The sequence below is a fragment of the Plutella xylostella genome, chromosome 9 (genome assembly GCF_932276165.1).
Source record: "Plutella xylostella chromosome 9, ilPluXylo3.1, whole genome shotgun sequence".
Lineage (NCBI taxonomy): Eukaryota > Metazoa > Arthropoda > Insecta > Lepidoptera > Plutellidae > Plutella > Plutella xylostella.
The window spans coordinates 996485-1016979 of NC_063989.1; the positions used below are offsets into that span (position 1 = coordinate 996485).

A 20495-nucleotide genomic window follows, 5' to 3' on the forward strand; every position below is an offset into this window, starting at 1 on the left:
AACATAAACTACTTCAGCAATCTTAAAGTTTAGTTTGTAAGATTATAGTTTTAAATAGGATGGCAGTTAAACATTGTAAAATAAATCGTATATTGTCTACCTCATATACCAACAGTGTTCATAATGACTGGGGAACTAAGATATAAATACCTAAACATATTATAATAGGACATCAAAACTACCACGAGACATAACAAGAAAAATAAATTCGTTTCTTTAACTCATAATAATATGTAAGTACAATATACATACGAAATAAATGATTACCTTACTATAAACGAATAATGTATCTGAACAAATTAATGCTATAGCATTATTGATTTTTTTTGTACGTTTGCCGTAGCAAGATTACCCTGTCTCGATGAATACTTCTGTATTAAGGGTGAACCTGTTCCACAAATTCTATTATTATCCCACAGGTAACCATATGAAGGCATTGTAAATCAGACATAAACATTCTAAATCAGCCTTAAAATACGTAGTTGAATTCATGAGTCTTATTAGCGTATATCGTAGTGTGCGTTAGCGTAGAAATTTTCATATAAATAATAGGAAAATCCCTATATCCTACTGTATCTAGCGTCGTCTAAACTCGTATAAATTAACAAATTTACACAATAAAATTTCACATCCAAATCAACAAGACTCACTAAATTTGTTTGTATTGCTGCTACAGCTACCTCACTTGGCTATTTGTAATTGGATGTTTGTAGTATTTGCCAAATACATATTATAAGTAATGATGTAAGTAATTCGTTAATAATGTTGACAAATATACTGACCAGTGACCACACATGGCAGTTTTGGCAAATACGAATAGCCAAGTGTGATGCCAGCAATAGACAAAATGTGTCTGATGCTGCGTACAGAACGGCCCAACGAACGCCCAACGACGGTTATCCCAACGATGGATATTTATCATACATAATACAGGGCAGATTGCAGCAACGAAGGTCAACGAAACCCGTTCGTTGGGCCGGTCTGTACGCGGCTGTAGACAACACGTTGTACCATAGACAACACAGCCTACACCCCCCAACACAGACTAGTCCGGCTTCCGTTTCTCCAGCTCATCTGTGGGCACGACGGCACCGCGGGGGAGCCAGCCCCGCGGCCCGCGCGCGTCGCCGCCGCTTAGGAGGAGCTTCTCACCGAATAACCAGTGTCTGAAAGGAAGGAGATTGTTGATTCGTTGAGAAATTACATTCGAAATGGCTATTAGCCTGTTCTCCCATTACGAAGTCGCCCTGAAGTATCTCACATACATTTGTATAGAGACTCTCACACTACGATACTGGTATTGTAAGATAAGGTGAAATACTTTCACGCGTAGACTACCAGTATCGTAATGTGAGAACGGCCTTATATGTGGATAGAGTTTAGAATTACGACCATCTGAGTTATGCCTAAAAACTTTCTTGTGGTTGGTTATTAATATCACATTAAAAAACAGCGCCGGTGGCGCCACCTGCTACTTTGAAATGCGTTTCTAGCAATCTGCTAAGCCAATAGACTTTATAGATGGCGTAGTACCTATCCTAAATTGCAAATGGCGCCAGAAACCTGATCTTTTCCATGCTATGGTTTCAAAATACTGTACAACATACCTCCGTTGCCGTGTGACCCGGACCGTGTCCCTAGACTACATTGCATTGTAGTCTTACCTTTTCTGAGCTATGCCTAAAAGGGTGATTTCAATTGTTTTTCTATATGCCGTCACATTTAAGCATATTACCAGTGGCGCCATCTGTCGCTTTTAAATGTTTGCTATCTTCGCTGGCAATAGAGATTATAGATGACCTAGTATCTATCTTAAATTGCAAATGGCGCCGCATAACGACGGTGGCGCCACCTGCTGCTTTTAAATGCGTTTCGTCGACATTTCAAAATGGCGTGGTTTCAATCCTAATTTACTTACAAATGGCTCCATAAGCATTCATTCCAGGTCTTTCTTATTGTTTTTCGTAGCGTAACTATACCTACTAGAGTTATGCAACATACCTCCGTTGCCTGGTAACCCTGACCGTATCCCCCGGTTGCAACGGTAGCCGTGGCTCGGCCTGGCAGGGCGCCGCCAGCGCCGCGCGCCACCACGACAATAGCGGGAACCAACGACCAGAGTAGTCACTAGTGCACGTGAAGAGACGAGAGCGTTGCAGTTTCTCGGCTTTCTGGGCTTTTTGCTCGATCTGGGGAGGTTTGGAGAGAGAAAGAAGGTTGAAGGTTGATAGATAATTATTTATTGCACAAAAACAGAAATTACACAAGGAAATGCACAACATAGACGGTAGGTACAAATGGCGGCCTTATTACTAAGACTAGTTTGTTTAAGTATGCATAAGCATAAGCATTATCGTCAGTCACGCGGTTAAACAAAATTAGAATCTTTTGAATAGGTATTTTTTAGTGCAAGGACCTATAAAATAAATAAAATACATAGGTGCAACATGGCGAAATTCAATTAATACGTGTAAAGACATGATAAATAGAAAAAATAACTTACAGTGAGATCATATTTTCCACAACCCTCTCTGACTGGCCAACTCAGCCCGTCGAAGTCTCTGTAACAGTGAATCGATGATAGTGAATATATGTTTTCCAGTAATTAATCAGAAAGCTTACAATACAACTTGGTCTGAAGCAAATATACCCAATTGCAGGCACAAACACAAGAGCACAGAGGCTAAATTCCTCCTCTGGCCGAGGATGTAGGCGAAGGTGAAGGGTCTGAGGCTTCATCATCATCAGCTGCTGGTGGGTGGCCGGGAGTGGCTGCGTCAGGAAGCCCCAGGAGTGCCACAACAATCAGTCTTGGAGCTTCCTGATGCTGCCACTACTGGCTACCGTGCTAAGGTCGTCGGTCCAGCGGGCTGTCTGATGCAACGGCGCTCTGAGACTTGCTATTTACCAAATCTTCCTAAAGCACATGTGTTACAATCCTCAGGCTGTTTTTAACAGCATGCGGATTTGATCATGCACGCGTTCATACAAGTATTCATTGTAACGCGTGGAATATACACGCAAGACGCGGGAAAATGGCGTGCTATCCCGCGTGCCTAATGAAATCCGCATGCTGTTAAAACAGGCTCAGTACCCAAGTCCCTTGTCTCCCAAGAACACAGAGGCTAAATTCCTCAGCCTTCCGAGGTCGTAGGGAAAGGTTAAGGGTCTGAGACTTGGTCTACACTCTGTACCAAATCTTACTAAAGCACAAACTACACAATGTGTCAGGAGGATGTCATCTTAAATACCCGACTCACTTGTCTCCCAAGAACACAGAAGCTAGATTCCTCTTCCGGCCGAGGTCGTAGGGGAAGGTGAAGGGGGGGAGCCCGCGCTCCTCGCGGCGCCCGTTCGCCTTCTCCATGATCCAGTCTTCTATAGTGGTGCGGTTGCGCAGGATGCCGCGCATCTGGAATATATCATATATATTTTTGTTAGGAGGTTAATTTTATGAGGTTGTATGGGTTTGTGGAACATTGAACGGCCCGCAATGCAATTTCTGTGAGTCTATTTGAGGATTACAGGTACTTTCATAGGTAAAATTTAATAGAAAGGCATTTTACTTTTCTTCAGAAATGGCGGCGGAATAAGTTCATGGATGAGACAAGTGGTGCCATCTAGTATAGAGTTTGATGAAACCACCTTAACTCTGTTAGCGATGAATCGAACGAAACACTCTTCTTCAGACTCAGAACTTTTTATGTTTCATAAGTAATTTATGAAAAAAAAATGTTACTATCTATTTAAGTACATATCCATTATTTATCTACACAACAAACCTGCAAATAAAACAGCGCCCCAACGGCCAGCAGCACCCCGACGGCCATGCCTATAGCGAGCAGCGAGAGCAGCAGCGTGGTGAGTGTGACGTGAACGAAGGGCGTCCCACGGGCGTACGGCGGCCGGCTGATCGCGTGGTACATGCTGCAGATTAGCACCTGGGGAATGGAGTAATTTGTGAGGTGATTAAAGAACAGTCTTCTTCTTCTTCTTCTTCCTGCCCTTTTCCTTATTTAGTGTTTGCTTTGTGCGTCATGTCACGCCATTTTACCCTATCCTCTGTCATATGCTCATTCACTCCACACTCTCTCATATCTTCTTTCACACAATCAATCAATCCAGGAGATTAAAGAGCAGTATGGTCTGGCAAATTAGACATAGGACAAGGGGCTCTTGGAAGAGGCTTACATGCTGATAATATAGGTACTCTTTAGTTAACAAGGAGGTCTTTGCCCAGCAGTGGCACACAAAACAGGCTACATAAAAAAGGTTCTTTAGACATATTTACTTTACTGGATGAATTTTTACTTGTGAAATATTTATGTCCTTGGGAAGTATACTTTTTGTCATAAATTTCAAATGGGGAATCATTTAAAGTGTGAAATGTGAAACCCTCACCGCAGAGGCTTGCCCGCAGCCTATGACTCCGGCCATGAGGAACAGGTTGAAGTATGCATGGTTGCGGTGACCCACACAGCAGTTGATCCACGGACAGTGGTGGTCCATCTTCATCACACAGTGACCACCTGGAAACAATTATAAGACTAGGTGTAAACCATAGCATTGTTTAGCTTTGCTTGATATAGCTTTTATGTAATTATGTCCTAAGAATAGTTTATATGGTAAGTAACTAACATTTATTTTGATCTGTGGAATAGGTGTGAATGTATGATAACAAATTTTGTACAGATGGATTTTGTGTGCATAGATTTCCTGAGTGTAAGGCAATGCAGACATTCAAAATATAGTGAATTTGTAGGGGATTACTACAAAATTTATTTTGCACTTCAATTTACAAGTATTCTCACTAAGAATATACTATAGCTCTAGAAACAGTGAGTTTCAATACCAGTGCTAAGACCAGAGATGATGAACTTACATGTTTTACAGTGATGGGACCTGGGAGCCTTATAACCATTGCACACTGTACAGTACTGTAAATAGACAGCTTCTTCTTCATTCTCCTGAAAACATTATAAATAAATAATTTAGAATAAACAGAGTACTGTTTTAGTGATAAAATACCTGAGACACAATGATAAACAGGTCTTTTTATGATGCATATTAGTAAGCATATTAAACCAATGAAACTTACAGGCTTCCACCCGAGCGGCACAAACCCCGGTCCCTCGAGCAGTGACTGGAGGAAGAAGTACAGTGTGGCGGCGGCCAGCGCCAGGAACAGCGCCGAGTTGACGGCCCCGGAGACGGACGCGTGCGGCGGCCAGTACATGCCGCAGTGGTGGATCATCGCCCATGTTATCAGCGATATTATACCTGCCAATATGTTCAGGTTTTAGCTGTAGGTAGGCTGGTCAAAACATATCTCTGGGTTTAGGTTATGTTTGGTAATTAGGTTGATAGGAATAAAAATACTTTTATCAATAGATTTTGTAAAATAAACATGTAATAACAGATTTACCGATGACCGCAATTGGACCCCAGTGAAACAGTCTTCGCAGAGGCGTCGATGCCATGGTTTATTGTGTGTTATAATTAATCTATAACTTGTAATTTTCAAAATTTAGATTGTGCTACCTTATATTCAGTTTGTACTTTAAATACATATTATTTTAGTGAGGATATCTTGCAAATCTATAAAAAATGCAGACATAAAAACAAAAACGGACGAATATTTCGCTTTATATTGACAGTTGACATTGACTTGACATTGACAGCTGTCCACTGTGAGCTGTCAGTGTCAGAAAACTTCATAGATAAGATTAGGCTTCACTTGGTAAAGCTTGGTAAGGAAGTTTTCTTCTGAGTAAGGGCCGGAACACATAAACACGATGCGACGTCGTGTCGTGAAAACGTCTCCTTCCTACTCGCAGGTGTTTAATGGGAGAGAGCGAGAGAGTAGCACGACGCGACGTCGTATCGTGTTTATGTGTTCCGGCCCTAAGCAGGTACACATTTTTCACGACAAAGTCTGTTTGGTTTGTTGCTTGCCTACCTACTTTTTGAATAATCAAATCTCAAGTTATTTAGAATTATTTATTTAGAAGTTAACTGCAGTACAGCTGAACTTTTAACTTTCCAAACTTCATAAATACGACAAACATTACTGAGAAAATAATAATATATCCATTCACAATACGTTTTCAAAGTTGGCAGACACATTTTTGAACATATTCTTTAACGAGAAGAACACGAGCAACGAACGCCATTATTATTCTGAAACTCGAAGGATTTGAGTTAATCTGTGAGTGTAGACAAAAACTTTTCTTTTTACTGACAACACCGTTTACCACGTCACGTATTTGAAGTTGTCACATCGCGATATTTTTGTGGCTCTTCGGTAGGGTGTGTGCATTCTTTATGTGTGTTGTGCTACTTATGTGGATTATAAGGTGATAATTATTTCTTTACCGGGTAAGTTTACGTTCTATTTATTCTTCAGAATGTCCAGAAAATATTGTACAAGTCTCTTGTCCGTATTACGGGTAATTGGAATATTTCCAACCAAAACGGGATTTTCATGCGTTTGCCGGCGACAATATTTGCTCCAATCTCTCGAATGTAACTTTAATTCGATACTCCTATCGTTAAACCTTCCAGTCGAGCGTTGTTTGGTATGGACAATGTTAAAAAATATGAGTATTTTGTTCGATTGGACGGCACGCGGCTAGTGTGGACGGGTCGGTGCCGCCTGCTCCAGCCATTCTCATCATACCATTTTATTGTTGCAGATAGTGACACGACATCGTCAAGATGCCGAAATCGGTGAGTTCTCCCTTGTTTGTAGAATGAGTGAGTCTGTATGAGTCAGTGATAGGTTGTAAGTTTAGGCTACAGAGATGTGATAAGGAGGCACCTGCGGCCGTCGCGGCTAAAGCGATGATTTCACCTCCTCGATGTTCTCACTTAGCACATAAGTCATACATTACATGTGCAGACTCATGACTGTGACAAGATAAACTAGTTTTTGCAATAGTTAAGTGTGAAGTTGTCAATATTACACAGTTTCTATGAAGTTACAGCAAAAATCTTCTGGTTATATGAACATTTTCTTTACACATACTTATTTAAAACACTAACTGTTTTAATATTTTACAAAGATAGGTAGAGTGTTCTAAAATCAGCACTGCATCAGAATACTATGGCATATCATGGCATCTCTGTCATACCAACGCAAACACAGTTAAGAAAAGATAAGCTGTTGATAATGCGGAGACGGCTGATAATACCAAGATGGCTCAAACAAACCTGCCAACCATTTACTAGATTATAAATCCATAAAAATTGCATGCTGTAATAGTATGTAATGTACAAGCACATTATAAAATAACTGTACAAACTTTACAAATAGCTCTATACAAGAATCAAGCAATCAATAACTTATTAAAAATAGTCCAAAGTTATCATCCTCATTATAGTTATCACATATTTGGTAAAAAATGTGAACAAGCCAATGACCCAGCCTCACAACATCCTCTGTTTTTGTTGAATACTTTTACTTTTGTTTAATAAACATGATGTGTATCAATGATTACGTACTTAAATATAACTTCACTATTGTTCTAATTAAGTTGGCAATCATTGAACATTTCAGATTCAGAGAGGATATCTAAATGTAGCCAATGATTTTTAAAAGCTTTACATTTACACATAACTTCTGATAAGGAAAATAAAGATACTATTAATTTTATCAATACTGATTAGGGTCTTTTTTGTTGGTAATCATTTATTTCCATCAATGTTCAAATATTTTGTCAAATCAGAAACGAACAGTGAACTCTTTAAGAAACCTTTCAATGAGCTTTTGTAGTGAAAACTGTAATCTCATATCTTATTCTGTATCAGTTGCACAACCTACCATATTTTGTGGTTTTGCCATGTTATCCAAAAATTATGGACCGATTCACATTAATCAGATTATTTATAATGTGTACTTTAAATTGCCTATCTATTATATCACAGATCACATTATTCACCATGCTTAATATAATTTACTAATTTATTTCAGATTTTAAGTTATTTAAGCAATGCTCTAAATGCAAATGGCACTGAGGAGGAGTTGGTTAGTTCGGGCTTCAGTTAATGTTTATTTATCATATAATTTATTTTAGTTTCCCTCCCATTTAATCTAATATTCACTATTTATACTTGCACTTTCTTCTAATAACAGTCTTCATACTACTTTAGCTAGTTTATACCATACTTAATTTTTGCATGACCCCACGAGATTTTGTGTGCTATTTAATTATGTTATTGTATATTTTAGTGGTTTTGCTAATAGTGTGATTGTAAAATGCAAGAATAACTAGTAGGTATATAATACCTAACATTTGTTGTGTTATGATAATTATTATTCTGGCCCGTTTTCTTCTCACAACTTCAACTTTTTTATTGCCTTACAAAATATCGATCTAATCTATGTATGTCATCAGTAGGTAAACACAGTTATTTATTGATGACAAATATTTACTTCGTTTTACACCTCTATTCCGTCATCCAAAATAACTATTGTGTAATACTAAACGACAGCGTTGCCACTACAGTTGGCATAAAATCCTGCAAACTGCTGACTGATACGAAAAACTAATCACAGAAGCCCATCTAAAGTAAACAATGCAATCTGAACAAATCTGAACTTTATGCCTTATGAATAAAAGTTAGCTCTCACATATCTAACGTGCATAGGACATAACCATTATGTCTTACAATTAAGATCTAAGAATAAACTTATGGCTCTTTAATTAACATCCATAGAGTCTATTCTCGCACGTAGTCACGTCGCACGGGACACTCGTAGTTGCATACAAGTGGGGCGTAGGAAGGAAGTGGGAAAGTGGGCCGTGCTTATCTGGTTAGTGGACACTGCACCTAGGCTCGGCCGTGCGTCATCAGTCATCACACTCATCATAGACAAGGCAGATGCAAATGTGTGGCCAATGAGAGATGGCCATTCCAAGTTGGGTACTTTATAATGCATTATTTGTTTAATGGATCCTTTCGTAGATAAACCAAATAACTTTCTTAGATGTTTTACATAAACGTAATCTTTTCGATTAGTATTTTTTTTGCGTACCTAAATGGTTTTTAGGCCGATGTTCAGGGGCAATAAAGTATTCTTATGTCCAGATTCCCATCTACGTATATCCTCACAAAATATTAGCATAGGCACAGTATATTTATTTGCCTTTGTCATGGATCTATCGTCTGCGTCCATGATAAAAATATGCCTATTCTATACAATACCTACCTACAGTGCTACAAAGGCAAGTTAAACTATGACATCGACAGTCTAGTCTAGCTGAACATAATCCCTTTTGTCAACTGTTGACTATTATGCGTTCATCTATAGTCGTTTATGAGTTAATGTGGCGAGGTTACATGAGCAGCCAGCTATTGTAGGGTCGTACTGCCTGAACGACCTTGTCACACTGACTTTAAACCCGCTTATTTTTAGATTCACGCCAAGGAAGGTTGTGTGTTAATCAGGGGGATTTTAGTATTTGTGTGACTTTCACTGATAAACTATTAATTCGTTTGACTCAAAGTGTTCTACCGCTTATTCCACCCGTGTCGGTAAGAAGGTCACGTATGATATGAGAGTGCCTCTTTTGCCTATTTTGAAGACTCGTGAAAAATGGATTAAGCCCAAAGGGTTACTTTAGCTTTACAAAACTGACGAACATGAGCTGTCATGCAATCGGCACGTTAAATGCAACGAGATAGAGTAGTGGAACGCGCAGCAGCAGTGCAAATTTTCGTTTATCGTAAGCTAGAGACAGCACGATCATAGAGTCCTTAGAGACTGCTCAGCGTCACATATTAACGCTCCTTATCTAACAGAGTGACTCAACATTTGCGTCACGACGCCAAAACCAACACACACTTGTTATTCAGAGGCTCTAATTAGCGGTTCGTCTGCTTGCAGCCAGCATTTGTTCCAACCATCGCTGCCCACTACTGGTAGTGCAATGAATAGAGCATAATATATTGCTATCATACCATATCATATAGGTATATCTAAAAGTAATGTTGTTTAGATTTAAATGGATACCAATGTTACATAACTTGTATGTATTCAACCGATATGCCAACAGCGCTTATCACATATATAGTGTGTTTGTAAAGATGACAGTGCAGGTATACCTGTATACGTACCCATATAAACTTGGGTCTGCCTTCAAGACAGAGCATCATATATCTATAGTTCTCTTTTCAACTTATTCTAATACTATAAAGAAAATAAAAATCATCTGTGTATAGAACTGATCTGATTCCGCCTCACGGAGGGCATTCCCTGGGGGATAATTTCATTTCTTTACTTTTGGCATAATTTCTTCAATGCAATTCTACATAGGATTTAGCTTATCTTTTCGATGTAAAACCTACCTAAGGATATTACAATATTGCACCCATAATAATATTACAGTGGTTCACCGCTATAGTATATCCAACCATCGATCGCAGGTAGCTGATGAAGCATGATTGTAGAGCATTAATACCATTTCGCCTATTCCGTTGCAATGCGACAAATACGGCATTGATTTCAACCATCAGCCGGTTGCTTCGATAAAGTTGCCATTTTTCCAAGAATCTAGTCACTAGCGGTATAAATAGAAATCGTTTACATGTTCGTGAGGCTCCTCGCCTGACATGCAAGAGGAGTCGTTGAGCGACCTATGGTTAAACTGCGATTACTTTCCTTGATTACATGCGCATATCTTGATGATATGCTGGTTACGTAACCGCTTAGCTTTTCCGTTTCATGGCATATTGGGATGCAATAAAACTTTGATTGAGATGAAGAATGTTGATCTGCTGCTGCAGAACATTAACATTAAGTACATTAAGTTAAACGGAAGAAATATAAATTAAATTACTTCTTGTCGTTCTTAGTACACAACACACCGTTTTTTCCCAATATTTTGTCCCGGAACAGAAAACTTATTAGTTAGGTAGGTACTTACAAAAATGCACGCTAAAAATATACCCACCATTTATTGTTGGTAATGCATACAATGACGACGCTTATAGTTTGCCGATTGGATCACGATTCAATTTAGATTCATGCAAGAAAAAAGTAGCGAAACCGTAGGCGGTTGAGTCTCGAGTCTCGGAGGGTCTGACCTTGAGGACGTGGTCCAAGTCACAAGAGAAGACGAGCACAGCTAACGCGAGGTTTAAGCGAGCCAGTAGTCAGAACCTTTTCAATCTATGTGCCTCACATGCATTTGAATAGCAATATATGACCAGTCAAGGTCCGTAAAGATCAGAATCTTTATGAAGTTCTGGTAGTATACCTCAAGTGGCGCCGCGGCCCCCGCCGCCGCTCCTCGCTCGCGTCCCGGCGGCCCGGGGGCGCGCGCGCATCCCCGCGGTCGACCAACGGCCGTTCAGTTCAAATTCAAACGCCGCGTCGAGCAGACGCGGCTTATGTGCCGCCTTAAAGTTCAACCCCCACCAGGAAGTAGTGTCTTTTAGTGTAGTGACATTCATTTAGTGCCTGTGACCCTCATCCCGCCACCATGGTAGCCGGCGGCAAGCAGGTACGTCACAGGAACACCGGTGATAGTCCGCGCCCCGACGCGGCACATGCGGGGCTTTCTTCTGTTATGCATTTTGACCAACTAGAGCAGTCGCTACTATCTCCAATTGACAGTAATGGGTGCTTACCACCTCCTTATTACTTCCCATGGTTATACGAGTGATATGCTCAATAACCATATTCATAACCGAGTAGCCATATTTAAACGGTTACAAAGTTCAGTTTGTCAGCACAGCATTCGCCATGGGACAATGTAAGTGCCGTCGAGTTATCGCAGGCTATTGTTGGTTGGCTCCACTCGTCACTGCCTGGCAACACACTCAAAGTCATCTCCAGCGTCATCGCTAAACGCTTGTCGTGTGAATATATTAGTTGTACAGGTTTCCGGCCGATGTTGACTCAAATCATAAGTTACGGTGATGTCATCGGTCTACGAAGAGCCGATCCGAGCCGGCATGGAAGGATCCCGGTTTTGTTATTTATTTTGCAAGGTGCGGGCTATAACCGTCCTTTTATCCGGCATCCCTTTCCTTCCTGTGCCGCAGAACGAGACAGAGCTTCCTTTGTTGTTTTATTTTGCGGGCTCCTCGCTCTTCCTTTCGTTGAAATAAAATAATACCTGGAAGGCAATCTCTTGCAGTTTATTTTCTCAATGTTTCTAAGCTAAGCGCTTTATGTTTTTTTTATAGATTCTTCATTACTGGTTTCCAAGTAATAATTTATTATGAGCGATTGGTATTTGCACAACATACAATCACGCACGATCTTCAGAAAAATTATATAATTATCTTATTCAAATGTTTGTTTATCGCCAATAATGAATTTCCTTATCTTATCCTGCAATTTAGGTAGCGGACTTGCATCAACCGTAGAATTATTTATTAAATATGCATTTGTATGAATACCGGCTGTAAATGATATGATTACATTTTCAAAGATCGCTTTGGCCAAAATATCACGCTGCCAATACTATGTTAATAAACCTGCAGGTTTCATAGATATCATTATCGAACCAATTTATCAATATGAATTGAAACAGTCCCATCTACCTCTTCTTGTAATTTTGTCAGAATTCAAACATTAATGTCTCAAGAAGTTAATTCGAGGTAAAATTGTTTTAATCATTACATTATTTATCGACTTTAAAATAATACAAATACGAACATTAGAAAAGAAATGGCAAGAAACTTCACAAGCATCATTTCAACTTTTCAGTTGTAATTGGTTTTGCGATTACACCTAAAATCTAAGCAATCCGTTAGCTACATACATCAGCAAAATTATTTTAATCACTATGTGGGAATCTGTCAAGGTTTTTCCTTATCTGTCTGAAACAACAAAAAGTACAAAGTCTAGGCGATTGGCTTTTTCACTACAGTGTTGGTTTTTACTACTTATTAGGTACTGAATAATTAGTCAAATCATAATTATTTGTAATTTATGAATGATATCTGCAAAATTTTGTAATAATTATTTTGTTCGCGTCATATTTATGATTTTTATCTTATTTCAGTAATCATTCTGCATCTTCTCACCTCATTATTAACTATACATCGGTATTCAACCTGATACATTACCAATTTATTTTGTAATCTTCTACTTCTTAATTGCTATCAATCTAAATTGCATCCTGGCGCTCTACCCTTGTCTCTATAACGTCTTAAGGTACCATGTCATGTGCAACACCAACACCAGTACACGCAGCAGGTACAGTTTCTACCTGTACACCAGTACATCCAGGTACCACATCTACCTGTACATCCATTACATCCAACCTTCGTGACGTGCACGTGATACAACCGCATCGTCATTCATTCATTACCGTGGCGTGTTGTACTTGAAATTAATTTGACGGTCGATATGCTCCGTGCCCATGTGTTGTCTCGGTCCGTTGCGAGCCACCTCGCCATTTCTAGAACGCATTTCTTTTACTACCTTTCGGTAAAAGGCTCAACTCTTTAACAGTTGATGTTTTGCTAAGAATAATTTGAGCAATTACCAATTTTGCATAGTTTGTTGTGGGTCGTTTCTCACGTTTGTCTTAAACGTTTTCAGTTCTAGTGTTTGTTCTTTCTTCTTCATCTTCATTGGCCAGTATCACAGCTTTAATTTTGTTTAAGTATCTAATTTCAAAGAATACTGTCGAGATCTTCTTTTCATCCATTACTGCATCCTGCGCATCCATATTTTTTAGGTTGTTTGTTAAACTTCCCTGACTCCATAGGCAGCCTGCTTATAATCATCCACTATCCGTCCACTTGATTGCATTATAACATCGTCCAAATATACCTGGTTGATGATCAACAAGTGGTGCGTCGGCGTCCTCCCCTCGTCCGCCACCTGTCGGCGCTTGCACCTGTCGCCCACGCTTCCACCCCTGGAGGGTTATTCTATACTGATAAAAACGAAAAAACGAGAACTTTCGAGGAATTGGCACGTTTAATACAACAAGATAGAGTCGAGGCTCGCACAGCATAACAGCTCCGAAACTTAGTTTTTCGTCATATAGAGTGGCCTCCTTGGGAGACTCGCCGCTATAACTGAAACCGCAGCTTGAATATATATTTTTTACGTGATCTTCTCTGATGCATTCGATATGATATAAGAAAAAATGCTTCAACCATATGTCCTTCGGGCAATCTAATTGTTATCAACCCCTTTGCTGCCTCAAATTTTAGGTACTTATTACATACGTTCATCGAATTCAATTGCCTTATAAGCTTTACAGTGAAATCGCATTACAATTTATAATGAAGATACTAAGAGTCTAGTCACTACAAGGTACATGACGATACTAAGAGTCTAGTGACTAGAGCATCTTATCTCGCTCCGTCTTGGTTCTGCTTACCGCAGTAACCTGCAATTATTGCGTGACCTTGCAAAGAAATTATGTGTTTCATACGCTGCAGTCATTTCCTATTGCTGTCCTCTTTAAATTGTTCAACTTGATCACTTCAAGTTTCAGCGTCCGTTTACTTAAGTTTACTTACATAGTTATGGATTAGTATTTTTCATGTTTCAATAGCTTAGTTGTAATAAGTTATTGTTAATAGATGCACGTAATGTCGCCCATAAGCACGTCTCTCCAAGTTGTTAATAGTTGAACATAAGCAGGCATATCTGCAAATGATGTCATCTATGTACCCGACCGCACTATCATGGCTGTTTGCGGTAAATGTTACGATCTGCACTTCGCAAACTCGGCTCAAACAGCTAAATGATTATTAATAACATTTATTACCTCCTCTAGCAAGAAAACATCGTTCTCTGAGCCCAAGGTTGCTCACGGTATATTCTAATCGTATATTTTTTTCTTCATTTCCTAATGAAATACTTCAGGTATATTATTGCCATCGTTTACCCTAATAAGAATTTCAAGGTACTGCCAGTCGAATAAGTTTTTTTCTGTTGTCGGTATGATTGTTTTATCCTTATTTTTATCCTGTTTAGGGCCTTGTTCACATATGTATCTTTAATTGTCTCTTCGATGACCTTTGAAACCTTCCCTTGGCATATTATTATTCTGCATACGTTTGTTACTCACTTGTTAAATAATATTGGATCTGATATAATCTAAAGCATTATGTTAAATTAAGTGGTACACCGTTTAATTAGGTCTCGAAAAAAATGGGTTTGAAATTTTTGCAATGATTTACCAAATTCTGTCGGTTTTGTTGCACAAACATCCGCCGCTGATCGATAAACCATTGGAGACACTCCAGCTTTCAGAGTATAAAACGGTGCTGCTGCTAACTACGACTCTATGCCAATGTATTAGAGTCAGTGATGGCATGGCAGCTCACTGATTTAGAGTAGGCTTGCTGACTCCTTATCGCTTTTCGCCGATACGGGTTGCGTAATCGTAATTCTATGATTCAAATTCTAAACCATATATAACTATGTAGCTAAGCCTCACACGTAAAACATAAGTTGTGTGCAAAATTATGAATTATATATGTCCGTAATTATGTAGTAACCTACTTTTGATAAATAAATAATACTATACGACATTAGAATCCTAAGAATTCGCTAAGTAAGAAAAATCACAAGGCTAGACATACATTAAATAGAAGTAAAGGCAGTTGAATTTTAAAACAATTTGAGACAATTTGTCATCACTTTTAATAGTCTAAACATTTAGCACTTCTATTAGATGTTTGCATCATCATCATCATTAAGCGAAGAAGGTAATAAAGTTGGCGTCGCCAGTCCTAACTTACGCTGTTAAAATATCACGTACGCGACGAAACCACAGACGCGAAACTAACGGTCTAGTAGAGACGCTAAAAATAGGAGAAAGTGACGCGCCCAAACAAAATAGTGGATGCACGTAAACAGTTTGTGTGCGGCTCTAAATATAGTCCCGTATTGATGGAGTTGAGACCGAGCCAAGCGGATGCGATCTTCCGGCCTCGGCCGTGCATCATCGTTAACCACCACTTGGGAGACTTGAGACAGATCGCTTGTAATACCTCTATCTGCTGCATCTTCCCGTGGTAACGTATTGCATCAATAACTCCCATCATCTCTTATACTGCTAGCTATTATAGCACGATCATATTTCTGCGGACATCCCTCGTTAGAAATTTCCCGGGAGCTATATTAGCTGCTTCTTATCGAGGTACTCTATCGTGAAATGTGCTCACTGTCTGCGAGTCTCGTTAGAGAAGTATCGGTTTAGTAATGAGCGTGCAGAACAGTTGATGTTTATCAGTTTAGTTGTAAACATCGGGTAACAATAGAGATGCCCGCCTCCAGTGCATGTGGCAGCCACAGAGACCCTGGGGGGTCACTCTAAATCACGAAAAACTATTTATTTATTTATTCAAAATGGAACACCAGCAGCTTAAACAACTATGTTTCGTACAGCTTCTACGCGAGCAACGACTCTATCTGGTTGTATTAAAGGTGCCGATAGCACGACAGCTCTTGTTCGTTAGTTTTCGTCAGTATAGAGTAACCCTCTTGTTGCTCCGATCCGTATGCAATCTGCATGTTTCTGCTGTGACGTCACACTCACGAGGAAAAGTGCTCGCAAGGCTGACGCTTCGTAATAAGGGGTCATTTGTCCCGGTTGTTTAAGATTATCTGAAAAATATGAGCTCATTTCGCCTTCGTCGTGCATTGTTAAAGCAATAATTACAATGATGATGTAGGGTACTAGTTGAAATATTGCCCTTTCGCTGTATTTTTATGTGCCATATATGACTGAAGGCTAAGGTCGTCGTTCATCGTAAGGTTAAATATGAATGAAATCATATAAATAAGCTATGCAACTCTTTCAGATTTTGTCCCCCGTAGTGTAGGGAGTCGTAGGAAAATTCCGAAAACCATTGTATCTCATTTATTTACACTGTGGCCGTATATTTCCCACAAGAGTCACAAATTTATTTAACAATAGTAATTATGGTGATGATGTAACACAAAAATTTACATAAATACGCAGCTAATTGTAGGAAATCATTGTTTCCTGAACTTAAACTCGCTTTCGTACGATTATGTGGGTCCTGCCTTGAGTATTGCGAAATGTGCCCTTACGGGTAACGCCTGGCGTGCCTGCAAGTTTAGCCTCTTACATGATTAGAAATCGCTGCCGTATTAGAATCATACCAGCTGTATCGTGTAGGTGGAATAGATTGCTAATTAGACTACGCTACCATTTCATTATAATGTATATTGCCGCTATTAAATAACCTGTATTTATAAAGTATTATGGCTAGCTACATCCTATTTATTACACGAAACTGTTAGAAGTCTCTACCCAGGGTAGCTGAAGCTTACAAAACTATAAATTTCGTAGCTCCATACATTGTAGCTATTTTTAAAACCCTATAGATCAGAACAAAAATATGCTTTAAGAAATAATCCCAATTTCCTTCCGAAGCCAAAGAGACCAGCATCTCCACACCCCATCCACGCACCAATCAAAAGCTAGAACCCCTTCAACCGCCACCCCCTCACTAACCTGTCCTTCATTCCAGATGAACGTCCGTGTGACGACGATGGACGCGGAGCTGGAGTTCGCGATCCAGCAGACCACGACCGGCAAGCAGCTCTTCGACCAGGTCGTCAAGACCATCGGCCTGCGCGAGGTCTGGTTCTTCGGCCTCCAGTACACCGACTCCAAGGGCGACCTCACCTGGATCAAGCTGTACAAGAAGGTTAGTTGCTTTTTTCAATCCGTGGTCTGTTAAGACGTAGAGTAGAACGCCGTTTCGAGGGTTTTGACCGGGTTTGTCTTCAGACTTTGTTGGTGTAATTGGATGGTCACGAATTTCCGCAGTCTATGATATAGTTGTCTCGACTAATGGAATCATGGCTTGCAGTGATTAGTAAAGTAATTGTTACAATGGCCAATACGTAAGTTTGTGAGTGACGCGTACCGGACGCGGCGGCGTGGGCGGCCATCGCATCAGTCCGCGAAAACCGCTCTACGTAACCATTATTTTTAGACAAACCACTGCATCCAAGTTCAAGTTTGTTTAGCCAACAGAATTATTTACGCCAATCAGCGCGGCTCGTGGAGTGTTTGTGACAAATGACGACTAACTGTCCTCGTGGGCGACCTCTTCGAACGCTCATTCATTCCGCTCCTTACGTGTTTGCTCACAAACAATCCCGTGAAATTATTTTCCTCACATTATGTCTCGTTACCAACCACCATTTCAGTGCTGACATTGACCCGGTAAGGCAATGCCACACGCCACCGCCGCCGTCGCTGCGCCGAATATCAAAATGTTATGTCAACTTTTTAAACACTTACGAGGCGAGGACGACAGGTATTCAGCCATCGGGCCACCAGCATACGAATACTTAAACAGGCCAATGCTGATGACTTTCCCATATTCACACCGAGGTGTTTCAATTAGCCGTAACGGAGAGAAACGCCTGTTACTAACAATTGTACTGTTTTATAAACAGTTAGTGTGTTTCCAGTTGGTTCAACTAATTTTAATGACATTGTCGACACAAGTGTTGCTATTGAGCTAATTAATTTTACATTGACATTAAATTATAAAATTCTTTCATGCGGGATGAGGGCTCAAGTTTATTAGCTCTATTAGCTACATATTTTAGTATAATAAATAAATAGAATAATCTAGAGGAGACCGTTCAGTTAAATCATTTGGAAGAGGTTTGGAAGCATTTGCTTCATACTTAGACCGGATTAAGGAGCTACTTCTTTTTATCATAACCTATTATTAACATACGATAAGATAGCTTACATTGGGTAATCGCTATGAATGGAATGGAATTGGCTAGATTAAACGATAAAAGGGGACCGTATTTTTTACTTGCATGGTTACTAGCTATTACAAGCTTTGTTGTGAAAACAATTGATTGATTGGAAATCCATTAATTGCGGAGAGAAAGAATATTCCCTAGAAATGGGTCGTAAACGAAGAAACCAAACTTAAGTTCATATGGATGAGCGATAGTGTGGTCTCTATTCAGTCAGGCCTAATGTACTTTGGCAGGTGCCTGTCTGGACTGGACCCATGTCACCCTTTATAGCCAAAGCCTTCTACTGAGCGCCTTCCGATGTATTGTTAAAACGACAGTTTTGGATCTGAGGAATCATTATATGAAGAGGATGTACACATTATTTATCTAGATATGTGTTATATGTTTCTCAGGGTCATAATAGCGGACTCCATTTTAACGACGAGCCAATAAGATTTATCGATTTGTAGTCTTTTGAATGGAACGTTATCCTTCGAAATAGGCTGAACAGTAAAATGTTATAATTTCCTGCATCAAAGATCATTGTTTGATCTCCGAGACCCATCCACCTGATCTCGCCACACTCGACCATAATTATTATTAAACGGGACTATTACAATCTAGCGAGTATTGCTCACCGATTATTAGCATTCCAAAGGTATTATTTATTGCAAATATTGATGACAACACCGCACCAGATATGACTGGTTCTGTTAGTCACGTGCACATTCTTATGGCCTACCAATTCAACTCACTATCATAAAAATGTGAATACAATATGCGATTGTTTTTTGCTAGTGGCGAAAATTGCTACTTTACTATCGGATTTCCATTGAAGTGATCTAACGTCAGCGATGAATCATGCTCGGAAGCGGAGATATGATCCCGGCATCACATTATATTCAGTACTTAATTTAAACTGAATAATATAGTAGAGTATATCACCTAGAAATTGAAAGCAATGTGTCTATATTGAAACTCAAATAATTTTGTAGCTATTCATAGTTACGGTGTAACGTGTTTCGAGGCAGACACGTGAATGACAACGCCATTCATCTTTGGTGTTGGGCATCGTTACTATTATCTTGTCAAAAGTTATGACGAAGGGCTTTACAGCTCAGCAGGGATAATCTTTTCGGAGTCGTTTGTCTATCGATCAAATCGCTTAGCGGTGTAAAGGCTGAGTGCGTTGGAAAGATCGCGGTTGTTTATCGCAGCGAGCAACCGTTAACGGTCAAATTTTAATTAAATCATGTGTCATCGCCTGCGAGCGTTCTTGATATAATTGCGGCTCATTGAATTTTATCTCTTTATATTTCTGGCCCCTAATAAGAGTTGTGAACGAAATGAATGGTCATTCCTTTTAGGGTATACCCATTTATAATGTTTAGCAATAACTCAGTCCACTCCCACAAGGCTATGCTAAATCTCTGCAACTAGTTTGTTTCCTCGGCCGTTTGCCTTCACATCGCGATCAGCCGCGTCGCTTGTAATGTGACGAATGTTGTGGGTGATGGTGTTATCTGGTGCGTCTATATCGACGCACCTATGCATAGATCATTGGTGATTGCGACTGCAGCGCGTAGAAACAGCGTTACCTAATGAGCCGAGGGAATGTAGCGCAGCAAGAGCATTGAATGGGATTACTATAATCGTGTAATCGATACGGAGACACGATAACAATAGAATTATAGTAAACTAGTTTCGCGACAACTAGTTTTTGATACCACGTGGAGTCGTGGAAACTTTCTAAGACGCATTCGTT

The 20495-nt window shown here is 39.7% G+C and overlaps 2 protein-coding genes across 3 annotated transcripts in view; one reads left to right on the plus strand and one right to left on the minus strand.

Moving 5' to 3' along the window:
* Positions 1–240: 240 nt before the first annotated feature.
* On the minus strand, positions 241–5667 carry LOC105383064 (palmitoyltransferase ZDHHC6). The gene is made up of 9 exons (XM_048623234.1): positions 5426–5667; positions 5099–5280; positions 4883–4967; positions 4402–4529; positions 3783–3941; positions 3261–3412; positions 2504–2561; positions 2002–2189; positions 241–1166 (listed from the first exon to the last, which is right to left on the minus strand). Exons 1-9 carry the CDS (start codon positions 5478–5480, stop codon positions 1046–1048), a joined length of 1128 nt encoding a protein of 375 aa, XP_048479191.1. The 5' UTR covers positions 5481–5667; the 3' UTR covers positions 241–1045.
* Positions 5668–6239: 572 nt separating this feature from the next.
* LOC105383065 (moesin/ezrin/radixin homolog 1) overlaps positions 6240–20495 on the plus strand; it is a 34505-nt gene continuing 20249 nt past the window's right edge. The window contains exons 1-3 of one of the 2 annotated variants that reach the window (XM_038107841.2): positions 6240–6378; positions 6696–6729; positions 17488–17667. In XM_038107841.2, coding sequence (XP_037963769.1) covers positions 6718–6729; positions 17488–17667 — 192 coding nt within the window. In that variant the 5' untranslated portion in view covers positions 6240–6378; positions 6696–6717. Of the gene's footprint in view, positions 6379–6695; positions 6730–11350; positions 11508–17487; positions 17668–20495 lie in introns of those variants that run through there. The other variant, XM_038107823.2, reaches the window with a different exon arrangement.

Bases quoted from the DNA above. Each gene is read 5' to 3' on its own strand.
- LOC105383064 (XM_048623234.1), bottom strand. From the start codon at position 5,480: ATGGCATCGACGCCTCTGCGAAGACTGTTTCACTGGGGTCCAATTGCG. The intron at 3,942-4,401 runs GTGAGGGTTTCA...TCCATTCCCCAG, and splicing joins GCTGCGGGCAAGCCTCTGCG to GTGCTAATCTGCAGCATGTA. The intron at 2,562-3,260 runs GTGAGTCGGGTA...TCACTGTTACAG, and splicing joins TCTGTGTTCTTGGGAGACAA to AGACTTCGACGGGCTGAGTT.